Genomic DNA, 18,655 nt, shown 5'->3' with positions numbered 1-18,655 from the left:
CTATCAAAAATAATGTTGTTGTTGTTTTTTTTCCGATCCCTGTTTTCTTCAGGGCCTTAGAGCAATCGCTTTTCCAACAGGAACCTCTTTGGCAAGCCTCCGTCCTGCTAGAATATCTGACCTCTGATTGACCTTGAGAAGGAGAGCATAAGAAAAAACGAGAAGAAAGGAGAACTTCCCTACAGATGATCAATAATTTATCGCATTATAATTAAAACATTCAACGCCGTCACCAGCGCGGCTCCTTATTTTAAAATACTTCTTAAAATACTTCCACTGTCAGCTGCATTTATTTTACAGTACAGCTCGGCTTGTTTCTCTAATGAAAGCCACCGCACAAAAGGAAAGAAACAAAGAAAAAAAAAAAAATAAAACACAGTCCCATCGAGGGCTGGCACAGCGACTCCACCGACAAGTTTTTGCCAGCTATGATGATGAGTGTAATGTTTGATATATCAATATTTTTGCATCTCCTTTATCTGCCTCTGCGCTGCTGAATCATTTAGGAGATTAAATGAATAGCTGAGAGGACGGCTGCGGCTCATTTAGGATTTTCAATAATGGATTCGGAGCGATGAAATATTCAGCAGAGGAGCGGGAGGCGGGCACGATCGCCCGAGCCGGCAGCAGAGGACAAACAAAACGGGCCGGGGCGAGGTGATGAGGCCGCGGGAGAGGACGGGACGGAGGGAGGAAGAGGACGGGGAAGCGCAGGTGTTTACGATGAGGAGGAGGATAATGAGGAAGGCCACAGGTTTCTCTACAATGAAAGAGGCGAATCTCAAAACTAATATTTGATGCCTTCATGACGAGGAGGAGGAGGAGGAGGAGACGAGGAAACGGCTCGCTGCAAAAAAAATCTCCATCTTAGCAAGTCATTTAGTCTCATGTTCGGTCTGGAAATGTTGTTTTTCTCCAAACAAAGTAAAAAAAAAAATCTGCCAGCGGGACGAGATATAAGGCAGATGAGTCGACTATGATCAAGAAAATGACGCTTGATTCAAGAAAATTCTGGAAACAAGCAGGATTATCTCATCCCACTGGGAGATTTTTTTTTTTACTTTGAAGAAAAATAAGATTTGAGCACTAAATGTGCTGTGCAGTGCTGTGTGTGTGTGATGAAAAGCACCTGACCCCATAATATCAGCATGTGTGCTTCTCTCTCCAAGGAGGCGTTATTTTGCTTGGGGGGGGGTGGGAGGGGGCTGAGCTGCAGAGTGGAGCGCCGCTCACGACTTGTTGACAAGAGAGCGATAACCTTCAACGGCGTCTTTATCATTTGGCGGACATCATTTTGTTTGTTGTTTCAATCCCGGCTGAGCAGTAGCCGGGTGTGAGCGGGTGCTTATTAAGAGTGTTTGATGAGACAGAGAAAAAAAAAAAAAAAAAAAAAAAGAGAAGCTCAGGTAATTGTGAGAGATCACGCAAATGAGGCTCATAAAGATGAACGCGAGCGGCACTTCTGAGGCGCGCGTCCTCGCATTATAAAGCCACGGATGGCGCTGATGCAAGAGAGGGATAATTACAGCCAAAAAGCCCGAAATATTCAAAACAAATTGGGTATGATTGAAGGTCGCGGTGACGGAAAACAACACTTCCTCTCGCCCTGACAGAAAAATCAGTGTCATATCCCTCCAGTACCGAGGTCTTGGCGAATCTGTGGTGCTTAAAGATGAGTTAGCGACCTTATTGCACTTTATGGTGTTTTTATCTCCAAAGAGGTCATCATTACACTCCCATTATACTCCTATTCCTATATATGTGTAATAATGGATGTCTTTCCTGCGACCGCAACGTTGCTATAATGATCTAAGCAGTCATGAAAACAGCATCCATAACATTACATGCATCCATAATGCATGTAATTCCTATGTAATGTAGAAATCCAGTGTAATTCCCATATTATTGCTACCCGGGACTGTGGGGACTAAAGTTATATTAGTTGTAATATCTGTGCAGCAGCTCGGGGGTGAAAGGAAAGTCATGTTTTGACTTTACAACATCCTAAAATTTACCTCAGGATCTCTGTTGTTGTTTTTACACAATAAAAAAAAGGGGAACAACACCTTTGATTTGATTCTCCAGCTTGTTTGCAGCATGCTTTCTTAGATAGTAAAACTGTCAGACAACACGCCCCCCCACCCCCTCCTGCTCATGTTGTGTAGATTAGGATGCTGAGGGCCTATTAGCCCACAGGCTGCAGCGCTATAGAATCGTTAACATTGTAGCAGCTGACACTAATTGCCTTAATGATAAAACCTGCAGCGGCGGGAGCTCACAGCTCTACCAGAAGGCTCCTTAAGGGCCTGAGCTGCTCGCTTTGACTGGAGTGAGGTGGGGGGTGGAGATGGAGAAGGAGATGGAGACGGGATGCGGATGCAGATGGGGATGGGAGGTGGGGATGGGGGGAGTCCTAGTGGAGGTAACAAGCTGCCTCCTTGCTGCACACCTGCCCGTGTTGAGCCACCGCTACGCTAACAAGAGCGCACGTGCTTCACCTGTGCGAGACAAACACGCTGTGTCCAGTCCCCCGAGGCGCTGCGAGCAAATCTGCAGCTCCGTTGCTAAGCTTTCCCTCGTTCCCCCGTTTCCTCGATTCACTGGATTCCACCCGGTAAACATCGGTGGACACAGTGACCTCTGGCCTCTGCACTCATGTACATACTGCAATCATCAAGATCTGTGTAAATCACATAATCTGATATGATAATAATACAAATCTCAACTGTATATTTTTCAACCTGTTTATTCTGTACATACCTGTAGCATTATATATTATTCATTTCATACCTGCACTTTACAGCAACAGTTATTTATTAATTTGCACTATGTATATGTATATATATAATATGTTTATCATATAATGTGTATATACTGTACATTTGTATTTAATACACTGCTAAGCACTTCTGGTTGGATGCTAACTGCATTTCGTTGCTCTGTACTTGTGACATGTGCAATGACAATAAAGTTGAATCTAATCTAATCTAAACCTCGTGACCTGAGCGTAGCTGGTTTGGATCCCCGCGCTGGCTGAGAAAACGTCGGGGGGTGAACATGCCTGAGTCGTAGAACCGGGTCATGGGTGTTCAGCGGGAAGGAGAGCAGGAGCTCAGCCTTCAGGGCAAAACGAGGGGCCGGTTTGGGGTTCATGTGTTCTGGGGACCGTCCCTCCAGGCGAAAACGGGGTGTAACTTCTGGCTTTTGGTGTCAGAAACTCTGCTGTTATATAGGGAAGGGAGAGGGAAGGCTTCGCTTTTTTTAACAGTACGCATAGTTCACATACGGCGTCACACCTCAGATACCAGGATTGACAGGAAACAAGGCGGAGACGTCGTTTTATGTACACATGTGCAGTGAAAACACACCGACTCCTCTGAAAATATCTGTCTTGGCAGAAACGTGATGGAAAAAATTTCTCATTCCACCTCGGCTCGCTCTTCCTCTGTCAATCTTTTCCTCGCTCTCTGCCTCCTACACCGCCAGGCGACCCCCCTCCCCCACCTCCCCTCGCTCTCTCTCTCTCTCTCTCTCTCTCTCTCTCTCTCTCTCAGTAGCAGTGGCTTTGGGCAGTAAAAGCAAAGTGAAAAGGGTCCGCGTTCTGAAGCTGGAGCCGCATTACCAGCTCGCGACATTCAGGTGGCAAATTACAGTGTGGGACCGGGCCACGAGCACACGAGCAAAGGGTTAAGAGTGTCAGAGCGGCGATGATTACAGCACCGAGTCACAATGCGGAGAAACCCACTTATGCTAATGCACTCACGCTCGGGTTGATCGCCCACCCTTTAGACGAAGCCGACCCAACGAAAGTGCCAACAGAGAGACCCGGGGAGGGCGAGGGAGAGGTGAAGTGAATGGGAGAGAGAGGGGAGAGGGAGGGAGGCTTGTGGCGGGGTGAGAGCCGTCCTCCCACACAGCCTCATTTGAAAGCTATAGCGCTGCGAGTCGCCACCTCGGGGTCACGGAGGCAGGTTGACGGCTCGGCGGGGGGATTGCACGTTCCTCTGACAGCTCTGAGAGGTGACGAGCCGGGCCGACACGCATCTCTGACTCCGCCGGGCTTTTGGCAGGTTTGTGTCCCCGCCACCCAGCTCTCACCCTGCCAGCAATCGCAAAAAAAACCCCCAACAACAACAAAAAAAAAAAAAAAAAACCTCAATCTTCTCCGGCTGAATTTGCATTATCATATATCTGCTTCTGGAAGACCTCGTTTGACGGTTTAATTAATTAACGGAGTGAACAGGATGGATCAGATGGCACTAAAATGTGCAAAATTCAGGTGTCAAGTCCACATGAGTGATCCAAACCACCTCAGGGTTGACCTTTGGCCAGATTAACATCATTTCATAATCCACACACACTCACGGATGTGCAACAAGTGAAACGAGGTGATCAGTTTGTGTGTTTTTTTTTTTTTTTTCTGAGAGGAAAAACGTCATTTTTAAGGACGTCAACATTGTGATGAAGGTGATGCGTGTGTGTGTGCCAGTGTGCGTCGTGGTTATCCACGCTGATGTTACTTTAGTTAATTGTGCTTATTTACTCTCTGCATAAGATGCTATTTTATTCTGCTTTTTAGGATGCCGTCAAACATCTGGCCAGGGACAGCAGACGCAAATTAGCACCCATAATTCTGTCTCATTTACATTTTTTTTTAAAGTAACTGCTGATTAGTGTGCACTATCCCTGAAGAAAAAAAAAAAAAAAAAAAAAATAATAATAATAATAATAATAATAATTAAAAAAATATAATAAAAAATATAATAATAAACTAAAATAAAATAAAATAAAATAAAATAAAATAAAATAATAATAATAATAAAATAAAATAAACAATAGTTGCTTTTATTAATTTGTATAGTTATTTTTCAAAGTAGGTTTCATAAGAGGAAGAAGATTTTTTGGGGGGTTTTGGGCTCTAAATCTGTGATGAAAATATGTTGGTTCACATGAAAACACTGAACCAGAAATCTGTTTTTTGGCGATGGAGAAAGGAGACGTACATCAACACTGGGGATGCATTTGAAAACCAGGTGTGAAAGGTAATGCAGTACACACACACACACACACACACACACACACACACAGGCGTGCCACGAGGTGCATCTTAAGGTGGAAGGAGGCAGTGTTTCCCAGCCCTACAGGCTCTTTGTTAACTCATCTGAAACTCGAAAACACGCGGGAGATACCAGGTTTCTGATCTCTCCGGATGGATGACAGTATACATGCAGCTCAGCAGGAGGGGAGGGGGGTGGAGGGGAGGAGGGGGCGGGAGAATAAAGATCTGCATCGCGAGTTTGGGATCTTTTCTTCGCGGCGCGTGAAGGCAGAGCTGGGCGTGCGGGACTCGAGGCTGCAGACTCCCCGAGGGAGCGGCGGCCGAGAGGAAGAGCAGCTGCAGCGACTCATCTCATATTCATCTTCTGCTGCAACGTCTGTCCTTGGTGTGGACAGTCTCAGGCACAAACACACACACACACACACACACACACACACACTCACAGTCCATACATACAGTGCACCCCCATCCACGCATCAGCAGACACTATTCAAGTGAGAAGATAGACCTATACACACACACACACACACACACAATACACAATATCTCACATATTGCAAATAAAAGTATAAATAAGTGAATCTCAATGGAAAAATTGCGACAAACTTTGGCGTGAAACCTTTTAAAGAACAGTATTTGAAAGTTTTGTTTGACATTAGCGTTGCCCTGCGGCTCATTGGGGTCAACATAAATTCAATTATTTAACGTGATGTTGCATGCATAGGTCATATTGTGATATATACATCCTCCTGAGTATCGTAATGATGATTCTGACTACATCTCCAAGCCCTAGATGTAATGCAAATTCGACATAAAATCATAAAGCATAATTTATTGTAAAAAAAAAAAAAAAAAACAACTCCACAGGAATGAGTTTGTTCTCAAATGAGGCCCAGTGTTTCGCTTCCTTTATTATTTTATTATTATTTTTTTTGCCGTGCACATATTGAACACCAAAACACACTCATTATTTGATGAAGGGCATGAATTTTTCAACTGGACTCACCTGTGATCTCCCGAACGGTGCGAAACACGTTGAGCTTCTCGGGGTCCAAGGCTTCGATGTTGTGATAGACGTCCCTGCAGGCGATGAAAAAAGGCAATGAGCGCGACGAGGAGGAGAGAGTAGGGGTGGGGGTGTGGGGTGTGGGGGTTGAGAGAAAAGAACACAGCATTTGCATGTTACGCTGCATAAATAAAAGACAAGTCCGGCGGATTTCCTTAATAAAAGCAACGAGCAATTAACTGTGATTCTCTTGGCCGTATATTAGTGAAACAGCCTGAGGGGCTCGATGGCCTTCGCTGGGCATTGTACCATCAAAAAGCAACTCATCCTGATACGGGGGAGAGAAACTGACTTTAGTTTGAATAAGAAAGAAAGAAATTTTCCACTCCAGCTTGTGATATGCCTCTTTTTTTTTCCCTTGCTCGGTTAAAATAAAAAGATGGTTTATGTACAGCACATCCATAATTTGCTCCATCCTTACTCTTAACCCCCTGAACCCCAAACCCGCCGGCGGGATAGAAAGACATATTTTTTTAAAAAATCGCCAAAATTCAACTGTTTCTCATAGCTGGAAGCTTTAAAAACCAATTTTTTCGTCTGAATCCGACGGTCCATGAATGCAACATGTCCGACTTCCGTTTAGCGGTAGAAAAAAGGACGAAACTAAGCCTAAAAAAGTGATTTTTCATTCGAATCATTTTATTATACATGCTTCATTCAACAATTCGCCAAAAAATAGTCATTTACTCAATCCAGATCATTCAAAAAACAGAAAATTCTGCGGTCTTCAGCGGATCTGAGACATCTTGATTGATTCAGGTGAGCCCAACAGTCGCGTGACAAAAATTCACTGAATTTCAGTGTGTAGGCAGCAGTAGTAACATAGAAGGGCACAAGGCAGTAAAAACGTTTTACAGTTGAAAAAGTTTATACAGGTTGGAAAAATGTTAATATTTCAGGAAATAAATCATGTGAAGTCCTACTTTTTTTTTCCCGGATCAGTGACACTTGTGGGCACCTGAAAAAATGTTCTGTACATTTATTCCAATGTTTCTCGATTTTTGTAAAATAAATTATCAAAAAAAAATCAGTTTGCCTTTTTTATTTTTTTTTATTATTTATGGCACTATAACTCTTTCATACTGTGTGAAAGACATTTTTGAATGGCTTCAGGTGATAGCCACAGCTGTGCTGTTTCCATAGAGGTGCAGCAGAAAAACAAGCCCACAGTGAGCCAAAATGTGAGGGGAGCAGAAAACACCCAAAAACTGCTTGGGGTTCAGAGGGTTAATCCACATAATCACCATCCACACTCACGGACATTACAGCGCACACGCCACAACTTCCACTCCTTAAAGTGAGTTAAAGCACTTACGTACCGGCGGCAGCGTTCGCGCGCTCCGGCCTCTCCGAGCGCGCTCTCTCCACCGCCGGCGCGAGCAACACTACTCATTTTCATTCACCCACTTAACGCCTTATGTTTTATACTCAGGCTTTTAGCGGATGCTCTTATCCGGGGCAATGTACATTACCGAGGGGAATGAGTGGAAAACACATCCACAAGTAACAATATTTCCCAGGCGTTGACATTTATATCGGGGCCCAGCGGGACCCTCGCTCAGCGCCTAACAATGCATTTGCTGATGTTTTAAATCGAGCAAAGTTGCAGAGATGTCGCTGAACGTGAGTCCACGGATGATTTATTTTAGGCGATATTAGGTGACGTCATGTTTTAGCCGAGTCCTTTTGCACCAAATGAGCCGCGCGAGCTCCCCTACTTCCGAAAAAAAAAAAAAAAAAACAGGATTTGGAGCAACTTGTCAGCCTCCCAGATCGGCTCTCACCCTTTGATTCCCGTGATGAGGAACACGAGGTTGCCATTGATTTTGGTGCAGTTGATGAACTTGTCGATGTTGCTGGAGTCCACCGTCTGAGCCGACTGCAGGCTGGCTGTGCCGATGCCGTCACAGGCTGCAACACACACACACACACACACACACACACACACACGCAGCAAATCACATCAGTTTGGTTAAAGGCCCCTGAGAGCCCTTACTCGTTGAAACATGGCTACCTTAAAAGCACAGTTGTTGGTTGAATTGTGATTTTCTTCTCGTAACGACCAATAAAAAAAAAGCATTAGAAGCCAAACGCGCCCTTTGACATCAGTGTGAAATGTGTGTGTGTGTGTGTGTGTGTGTGTGCCGAATCCTCACATGCAGAAAGGTGTGACGAAATATCGGTATTGGACAACCTGGGAATGAGAATGTACTGCGCAGAGATGTTCCTCCTTCCTGACATGTAGGAAGTGACTGACAGTGGTGGATTTAGTTTTTTCTTCAGGGCCTGCTGTCCTCTTTGTTAGGTATAACTTGTGAAGCTCTTTGAGACTGTAAACTGTAACTCTGGGCTCTAAACGAACCTGCACATGAACCTGATTTGAGATAATAATTCCTCACTCGGCGCCCATTTCACTCCTGGCCAGGCTGGAAGAGGCTTCCCTGTCTCTGAGATCTTCCCCGAGATCCTTTCAACATTTTTTGGGGGGGGGATTTTTCCTAGCTTGCTTTGAGGGTTTATGACACGGTATGTTGTCTTTTTTTTCTATAACCGCTGGCCTGTAAAAAAACACTGTGATTAAAGCCCTCCTCTGCCAGAAGCTGCTAGAAACCGAAAGCTTTGGCTCCGCTCGCTCTGGAAGAACAGCGCCCTCTTCCTGTTTTGTGCCATAAAGCAACAGGACAGACTTGCGGCCAAATCTGACCTCGCAATGTGAAATTAAGTGTAGAAGCTGGAAACCTTATTAATCTTATTTATTGTAATCATATTATAATAAACAACTAACCCATATGATGTTAAAATGAAACATGTTGCATCTGCAGATCGAGCCAGTCTCTTGTTATGACTTGTATTAAATTATCAGTAATTATCAACTGCATCAAGGACAGAAATGCTATAAAAATGGCACACAGGCTAATTCCTCATCCAGCAGGAGTTTGCAGGCTGAGCTTTACCTTTAGGACAGATGTCGGTGCAGGGGATGCACATCTTGATGCGGTTCTCCTCCACCTCCATCTTGTTGCTGGGGCAGGCTCTGACGCAGGAGCTGTGGTCCACCACAAAGTTGTCTGGAGAGAAAAAAAAAATTATTAAAAAATAACGAAAAAGGTCATGGTCAAAGTCAAATACAAGCCCACAAATCTATGCCAGACCTGATTTGTTTTAATCTCTTTGATATCGGTGCCAGATGGCTGAGGTTTGCCACACAGGGCTGGGTCACATCATAAGGTGCCAGTCAGTGCAGACAATCAAAGGAGAAGTGCTCAAAGTCAATTTAGTTTACTTTTGTGTCACCGATACCGACCTGACAGCACCTGAGCCGCTCCAGGGTGGAAACACGGACCAGAAATGTCCAAATGCTCTTTTGAATCATGCAACAATCACGGGAGTCGTGAAAAAACTACGCACATCAAGAATAAGATGCCATTGTTTGAGGTGCAACACGTACGTTATTTGACAATGTGAATAATTAAAAATATATCATCTGTCTGTGTGTTTTACTGTAAATACACATTTAAGATTCTACACACCAGGTCTATGTTTGTTCACTAAACACAGTGCCAATTTAACATTATTAGAGTGAACTGGTTCAGTTCACTAACGCAAGCTTTATCATAATTGCTTTTTATTCTGCACCCTCACATATTGCATGTCTAAATGCCTATAATCACTGAAGAGCAGCTGCACAATTACAGAAGCAAGGCAAAGTAAATATATGTCCACTCAGATTTCCCACCTCTTATTTGTCGAAAAGAGCCAACCCACCATTTCAAACTTGACTGACCTGATTTAAATGGTCATTATGTAAATGAATGTATAACATGAGCCAGTGTTGACATGGCAACCAGGAAACATTAAAAAGTTTACTGGTGTTCACTAACCAGATTATTTAATATTCTAACTGTTTATATTAGAGGGATGTTTTGGGCAAAATACCCTTTTGGGAGAGAAGATGTTCAATAACATTTCCACCTCAGTACGTCCACGAGTTCAGTTACAACAGGCAGCATTTTGTGTTAGCTTAGCATAAAGACTTGAAGTCTATGGGAGTCATTAGCCTAGGTCTAGCAATGTAAAAACAAAACAAAACAAAACAAAAAAAATACTCCTTGCAGTGACTCCTGAGCTGTCTTATTTACAAAGTGTGTCATGTGTAAGGATTATTTTTTCACTTTGACGGAGCCAGGCTAATGACTCCCATTGACTTCAAGTCTTTATGCTAAGCTAACACAAAATGCTACCTGCAGGAACGTGAACCACTGGACATACAGAGGTGGAAAAGGTATTAAACATCTCGTCTCAGTCTGGGGACGTCAGAAAAAAGGGGGATCTTGCCCAAAATGTCCACCATAAATGTGAACGAAAGCACTGAGCACGTGACCGCTGCTGTGCACGGAGAAGCTTTGATTTGCAGACGATGCAAAGCGGCGAGTTTCTGCACGAGGATCAGTCAGCAGGAATCTGTGTGGTACTTTATGCGACCCCTGTCTGAACGCAGCACCGTCCACCGGGGACGAGCAGCACCATGTGGCAGCTAAGCACACATTACTTCTGTCTTCTTATTAATAAGTTCAAAAAAAAAACTATGAAAGATTATTTGCATTGTGTGTGTGTGTGTGTGTGTGTGTGTGTGTGTGTGTGTGTGTGTGCATACTACGTGCTTTGCATAGAGCCCCTTGTTATTATGGGACAATGCAGAGGGAAAACAGATTTCCTTGGCATATTGATTGATTTATTCTAATCCATTTGAGAGCCTGTCTGTCTTCATGAAGTCGTCTCCCAGCGCTGCTGATTGCCTTCAAGTGAAATGTGTACAAATCAGCTGATTAATTAATCGGCCAGAAGACAGGATCTGGTTGAATCTCGGCGTATGCGGTTAATTTATACCATCGATATCATGCAATCACTCAGCAGAGGAAAAATTATGATTATGTCTTAATAGGGGCGAGTGAGCCGTGGCGTGCATTTATTGTATATAATTCACGATTTTTATGGATTTTTAAAGGGGCGTGTTGTGTTGATAAACGTCGGCTGTGATGCCTCTCATTCTTCTTGAACAACCGCGTGAACTCGGTTTGTCCCTCTTTGTCTCACACTCACATCCTGAACTTTATTTTGGTTTTTCAAGGAGGCGCAAGAACAAAAAAAATAGGTATATCAATAGCCTTTTTGGACAGAGGCTGGGCTGAAAACAGAAGTGAAAGTGAAACCAAAACAACGTGAAGTTGTTGTGCATCATTTAATGAAAATAAATTGAATTGCGCTTGTTTTAGTATCATTTTTCACTGGTTTATATGCACTCCCATACATTTTTACGTTTACTTTAACTGTTTGAAATCCAAGGCTTTCTTCTTTTAATGCCATTCTGTGTGTTTCATATTTGCCTAATATGGAATCATCTTTCATACTTAAATTTCATGAGTTTATTTGCTTTATCCACATTTGGTGTACATGTGTTTCTGATTCTGTATTTTATTCTGTTAAAATCCTTTACAGAGGAAAAATCCAGATAATAAAAATAATAATATATAACAATAAAATAATAAAAATAAACTCCAGAGCTTGAAAAATGCTGTATAATGAAAACTATATTACTGTTATTGTTATTTTTATGATTTAATAAATTTTTTTCAGGTTTGTGTCGCTGCTCAGAATCATGTTGTTTTCCAGTCTGTTTTTAATTTATTCATTTTGGTGATTTTTTTTTTTTTTTTTTAATTCAATTTTTTTTTTTTTTTTGCAACTTCATATGTGCATACAAACACACAAAGCTTGGATATAGGATCAGTGCAATTCACACCAATGTGCAATAACCTGAGGTGAAATATTTTTGTTTGTTTCAGCTGCTAAAAACTGTATTTCCTAATGTAATTGTCCATACTGTATTTTTATAATTTGTATGTATATTTTTCTACCTGCACTACTGTACACAGGGCCACTGCAGTTCCCCAATCGCTGCTAATAACTTATACCTCTTTATTATGTTGTTTCTATCTTGTTTTTATAGGTTACAGAAAATAAAATTTTTTAAACATGTATAAATTATATATTTGATTTACTTATATATTTGGCAGCTTAAATAGTTTTGTTTAGTTTAATTCTTAGTTTTTGCTATCTTCTATTTTAGTTAGTTTGAAATTGAATGGCAATTATCTGGGAATGCATTGACTGCTACTTATTTTCAATGTATCTGTGCAAAGACAATATAGGAATATTTAACCTTTAATCTTTAATCTTTAATCTGGAATGTTGCTCTCGTGACAGGGAAGGAGTTAATGGACTGGACTTGGTGGATGTACCACACTTGCATGGACCAGTAAATATAAATATTTAAGACCCACACCCTTCAGGTGTCTAGTAAAGTGTCAGGCCTTGGATTTGGATTTGGATTACATCTGGGATTAGCTGTAAGCTCTGCTGCAGCAGAAGCCAAAACTTGACAGTAAAAATTCCTCCGTCTTAATCACAAACTGTGGCCACAACAGAGACGAGAGCAGCGTCTGCTCTCATTCAGTTTGTGTACATCCTCCCCTGTTCGTCCAAATTAAATTTTTGGTGAAATTCTGTTGATTTTTTTTTTCTTTTGCAAGAAGAGATGAATCAAAGCGTGAGAGTGAAATCCAATCCCAAAACAGCACAGAGGGATCGCTTCATCCACAGAAAGCTGGACTCACCAATTCCCTTTTGGTATAAAACATTATGGAACTGGGAAAAATGGGTGGAAAAATGTGTGTAGTTTACTGACATCACAGTGTGGGATTTTTGTGGGTGGTAAAAAGTCTGGGGCGATATGAGCAGCTCCAAATGGCAGCTTTAAGGTTTAAAGGGCCACTTCACTGATTTCCTCTCGTACGTCCTCATCATGCTTTCATGCACACATTACACTCAGTGTGCTCTGGATCTCACAGGTAAAAATGCTCCAATGCTACACCTGATGATACGGCCACAAGCCAAAAAAAAAAAAAAAAAAGGAGTTTTCCTAGTTTGCCAAGTTTCACTTTTATCAGCTACAAAGAACGACTGGAGGTCTCGGGGCAAAATAAGGATTTCTTGCCGTTGCTCAGTCGGCGCTTGCATCATCAGGTGCCGGATTTGAGGGGATGAATCGAAACCTCTGGAGCCTCGAGACACGGAGCGTATTGACAAGTGTAATGGTGAAAGCAGGCGTGTCGCACCGTGCCGCTTTTAAACCTGACCTCAGTGTGTTTGTCGAAAAAGGTTCCTTAAGGATAACGAAAGGGGTTTTAGGCCGCCGCTTAGGGAGGCGGGCTCACGAGCATATGATATGTAATAGAGTGCGGGTTGCAGAAGTATTTTCCCCATTGTTTTTTTTTTTTTTTCTCCAGATTGAATTTTACCTCTAACTATAACTTTATTTCTAAGATATCCTGTTTTTCTGATGGTGCACTCTGGCAAATGGCACTAAATACTACCACAATACCAATGAGCTTCATCAGTTGTCACTATAGACATCAAATCAAACACACTCAAATATATTTTTATGATATTGTATTCCAGATTGATGGCTGCAATCGGGGAAAAATAACCACACCATGGTTGCTGAAACGAGGGAGGAACGTCTCTCTAGAGCTCAAATTCACCGGCGGCGACACAATTTGAAGCTCTGTGATTGGCTGTTCCTTGAAGCAGTGCAGCTGGCTTATTTTTCAGCACACACTCTTGCAGCTTTTTGGACTTTATATTTGGAATATCTCGATGCAGGTCTTATTTATTTTGCACCGAAGTTTCACATCCACACGAGAGTTCAAACGCTCAAACGGGATTGAATGGGATTGTTGCTTGCTGCCCAAAATAACTTCCACTTGTAAAACTCGATGGAGATAATCAGTGTGTGTGTGTGTGTGTGTGTGGAGGTGGCGAGCCTTACGTGGGCACTTCTTGACGCAGAAGGCTCCGTAGGTGTACTTGGCCCTGGGGTTGTGCTCCAGCTGGAAGGTGGTGGGGTTGTAGACAAAAGGCTGCGGGCACTGGGTCACACAAGCGCCGCTGTCATTGAAGTTGGTACAGGCCTGCTCACACACACACACACACATGGACACACACACAGACACACACATAAAACATCTGGCAAACTGAATGAAATACTTTGGACGGGGTGCCTAAACGATCAAGGCCACGCTCGGCACGCTCAAAACTTTTTCCAGCTCCTGTTTCCAAAAAAAAAAAAAAAAAAAAAAAAAAAATCAGTGTTAACCCTTCGAAACCCGAGCAAATTGGCTTGACTTCTTTCAAAAACGGGATCAAGGGTGACGAGCAATAAAGCATTAGTACAAGGTTACAAGAAAGTGACCTGGAAACTGGGAAACTGGGAGAAAAAGATTCTTTTTTTTTTGTAACATTTTCATTTTCATTTCTTGCAGATCTTCGGGTCATTTTTTCCCCGTGTTTTTGAAAGAAATTGCTCCAAGGGCACAAGGGTTCACAAGCATTTACCCACAAGAAGTCTGCCATCCATCCAGGTGTCAATGAATTAATGTTAATGTTAATGGGTAGTCATGGCAACAAGCGTTTATTTCCTTTTATTGTAACTCAGCAGGCCGGAGCTCCTGATGCAAAAAAAAAAAAAAAAACATGCTGTAAATGCCATGTAGCCGCAGCGAACACAAAAGCCAATATTTTCACAAATCAAAGATAAATCGGAGTAACGCCGCGGTGTCACATCAGCTCTGCTCCCTTTAAAAGCAACGCCGTCATCACCATTTGTTTCTGGAGACAAATGAAACCCCCGTCACTGTAGTTTTACTGATTTTTCCCTGCAAAATCCTCACTGCCAATTTTACTATATTTTGGAAGACAATCTGTATTTTTACATGCACGCTAAAAACACGATTTGGATAGGGGCAGTAATTTGGTTTAATCAAAACGAAACTGCTTGAATTCGATGGAGGCACGGTTTTTATTACTGTAACGTACCTCGATTATATCATCGTTATGGGATATCCTGGCATCTATACAGTTAGATCATGTGTCTTTTGGTGTTTTCTGCTCGTGCCTCGTGTGTCCGTTTGGCCTGGGAGGGTGAGCAGACACTCGAACGACATGGCGAGCTGCAAACCCCCATTTCTGCAGCGAAGAAGAAACTGCTCCTCCGCTAAATCATTTAAAGGAGCGACGCACACTGAAGTGCATAAACAGGTGGAAAAAAGAGAATCCAACTCAGATAGATGAAATTAGGCGGCTAGAAACGATTTGACCGATCCACCGCCTCGACCAAACCTCCCTCTATCAATCAATCAATCAATCAAACTTTATTTATAGAGCACCTTTCAAACAAATACATGACATTCAAAGTGCTTTACATCTTGATTGACAAATAAATGTAAAATAAGAGGTAAAGGACTTGGAGACCAATGCACACTCATAAAATATGTTTACTTAAAAATAAATAAATAAATAAATAAATAAATAATAAAAAATCAAGAATTCAAAAAATAAAAATAATCAGACAAAAAGATTTAAAACAATAATAAAATACAGTAATAATAAAAGATAAAAAACAAGATCAAGAATAAAATACTGAATTAAATATAACAATAAAATAAAATGTAAAATATAATATATAGAAATGATCAGTAAAATAACAATGAAACAAATGCATTTAAAAATAATAAATAGAGTACCTATAAAATAATAAGACACATAAAAGCCAGACCAAAGAGCTGTTTTTTTTTTTTTTTTTTTTTTTTTTTTTTATGACCGACTTTGCTGGTTTTTATTCTACGTCTGCATCCGGGCTCCCATTCGACTGGTTGAGATTGGATTGGAAGTGGATTGAAGAAAGACGATCACAACCCTCTGACCCAAACCGGGAGAGGCGATTACGACTGAGAACGTCCACTCAGTGGCAGCGGCGCCGCCGGCGGTCGATTTGGGTCACGACCACCCGCTATCCGCTTTCCCTAAAGTTTGGGCTGTTAGGAGAGCGCGCCCAGGCGGCTTCAATGCGCCCCGACGGAGCCTCACCACGCACACGGTCGGACTGATACCGGGACGCCGCCGGAATGGACTGAGTATATTACTCATAGAGACTGTTTAGAGGAAAGACTGTTTTAATTGGACACTTACTCCAGCACGTTTTATTGTTTTATCATAAGCCAGCAGCTGTGCTGTATTTTTATTTTTAATATTTTATTTGCCCGATCTACCTTGTCAATAAATTAGTTTACACATAGTTCCACCTCTGCCTCTTGTGTGTGTGTGGTGTGACCCGGGGATTTTACTCAATCAGTACAACCTTGTGACACGTCCACTTGGACACATGTGGCTCCACCTCCCGAATTAACTCGCCTATAATATAATATATAATATGTATATATATATATATATATATATAAAGCCAACTTGCTTTAGCCTCAGTAGAAGCCCTGAGAAAATCTACCTCCCTCTCTCCATCGCGGGTTTAGGATTTAGGATTTAGGATTTAGGATAGCGCATCCTGCCCTTAAAGGCGATGGCACCTGGCACACTGATTGGTTTAACTGGTGTAACGCCCAAAACACACCTATGCATAATATAGCGGGTAGCGCAGGTGTTTTACGGATAGCGGGAGGTGCACAAGATAGCAACATGTTGTGAAAAAGGCTGAAGCGATGGGGGTCGGGGGGCGGCTCAGTGTAAAACGCTGGTGCATATGCTGCTTTTGGTTAAAAAAAAAAAAAAAACACATAAAAATAGCTGCTGTTCATTGCTCAGGGTTTCTAAGGCACAGATTTTCCGAGACACAGATGGATATATCCTCCAGAGTGCTGCTGTTTCGAGAGCGTATTATAAAGCCTTAACTGAAATGAGAGTGGAATGAGACTTGGATCCCCCGTTTGGAGCGTAATTCCTCACTTCCTGGTTTATCCCCCCCCACCCCCCACCCCCCACTCCTCTTTGTATCTGATATAAAATTAAGTGTCAAGAATCAAGAAGCGCAAAAAATAATGAGCAAGCTCCTGCCTCTCCAAACTCGAGCGGAGCAGCTCCATAAGGGATGAGCTCTGAATTACAAGTGCAAGAAGCAGGTTTTTTTTTTTTTTTTTTTTTGCACACACAGAGCGACAAAAATAAAACTGATAAAGCGCACGGCGGAGAGCCAGGAGGGAGGCAGGCGGTGGAAACGGCATTGTACTTAACAATGAGAACCTCATGTAGTGAGGAAATGGGAATTAAATGGCATTTAATGATATTTCCCTTACAAATGACATTTTAACAGGGAAACGGAGGCTGAAAAAAATCACCCTTTTTTTTTTTTGCTCTGAGAGACGCCAGACATGAAAGTATTCGAACTGAGGAGGAAGTAAAAGGTCACAGGAAGTAAAATGTGGCAAAAAAAAAAAAAAAAAAAAAAAAAAAGACGCCGCGCGGTGGTGCTTAATCACCGAGGGAACGGCTCTTGGGGTGTCACTGTTTCACCATGGCAACGGATGGCACAAAACTGCATTTTTTACCCCGTTTTTGACAGGGCGTCATAAAAATGTGCATGTACTTGTGCGTGCATGTGTGTGTGTGTGTGTGTGTGTGTGTGTGTGTGTGTGTGTGTGTGTGTGTGTGCACTTACAAAACAGTCGGTGTCCTTGGGTCCAAAGCAGCCACCTGCACACTCACGGTGGCAGCAGTCACTAACATAAGGCCCGAAACAACGACCGTCACACTGCTCGGCACACACCGTCTTAGTTACTGTGGAGAGAGAGAGAGAGAGAGAAGTAGAGGAAAAAAAGAGAGAGAGAGAGAGAGAGAGAGAGAGAGAGAGAGAGAGTGGATTAATATATACACTTCCACGTTACGTCGTCACAAAGTTCGCTTGCTTCACGAAGAATCAAACTTGCAGATGGGCCTTTCTCTAAAAAAAAAAAAACTAGAACACACACACACTCTGTCGTGGGTGTAAACACACACCGAGCAAGCAGAAGTCATCTGGTTGTACCGTGTCCAATAAAAAAAAAGAAAAAAAAAAAGAAAACTGCTCTGTAATAAGCTGCATGTTTTCGCTTGGAATGTGCTCCACAATGACAAATCACAAGTGTCTTCCAAAAAGTCACCCGAGCGTTTCATAACCCCCGCATTTTCATGCAAATTCGCCAAACTGCATTTGCAATATCGAATCACAGAAAAAAAGGAAAAAAAAAGAAAAAGAAAAATGAATGGAAGGCTGGGAGGCAGAGGCTGGTGTCACCGACGGAAGAGACGAAACGCCACGAAAGGCTGATGGAAGCTGCTGATTTGAGGAGGCGGTCGCGGGGCGTGGCGACGGCGGCGGCGTTCGTGCGCCCGCCCGCCTTGAAGCGCCCGTTGATTTCCATCTTATTTTGCCGAATTTTCAAAAACGTGCTCAAAAAAAAAAAAAAAAAAAAAAAAAAAATTGTGTGAAATTGCAACGAAATGAATATTTGGTTTCTCTTTTTATTGTCGTCTTTTGCTCAGCTTTTTTTCCTTTCGCTGTGTCATGGTCTAATTTTTAGTGTTCATTTGTAAAATCAGTCCATTTATACGACTGTAATTATTTTTATATTTTGTGGTTTGTTTGT

General features: G+C 42.3%; 1 protein-coding gene across 2 annotated transcripts in view; it reads right to left on the bottom strand.

The window, feature by feature from the left end:
- The window catches only part of erbb4b (erb-b2 receptor tyrosine kinase 4b), a 516,511-nt gene that overhangs the window by 143,735 nt on the left and 354,121 nt on the right, over nt 1-18,655 (bottom strand). For both annotated transcript variants that reach the window (XM_030080353.1, XM_030080354.1), the window contains exons 6-10: nt 17,689-17,807; nt 14,014-14,155; nt 9,080-9,193; nt 7,910-8,036; nt 6,066-6,139 (exon numbers count right to left, since the gene is read on the bottom strand). In XM_030080353.1, coding sequence (XP_029936213.1) covers nt 6,066-6,139; nt 7,910-8,036; nt 9,080-9,193; nt 14,014-14,155; nt 17,689-17,807 — 576 coding nt within the window. The remainder of the gene's footprint in view (nt 1-6,065; nt 6,140-7,909; nt 8,037-9,079; nt 9,194-14,013; nt 14,156-17,688; nt 17,808-18,655) is intronic.

The sequence above is a fragment of the Myripristis murdjan genome, chromosome 21 (assembly GCF_902150065.1).
Source record: "Myripristis murdjan chromosome 21, fMyrMur1.1, whole genome shotgun sequence".
Classification (NCBI taxonomy): domain Eukaryota; kingdom Metazoa; phylum Chordata; class Actinopteri; order Holocentriformes; family Holocentridae; genus Myripristis; species Myripristis murdjan.
Note: the sequence above shows the minus strand (reverse complement) of the source record. Positions and strands in the feature narration are given on the sequence as shown.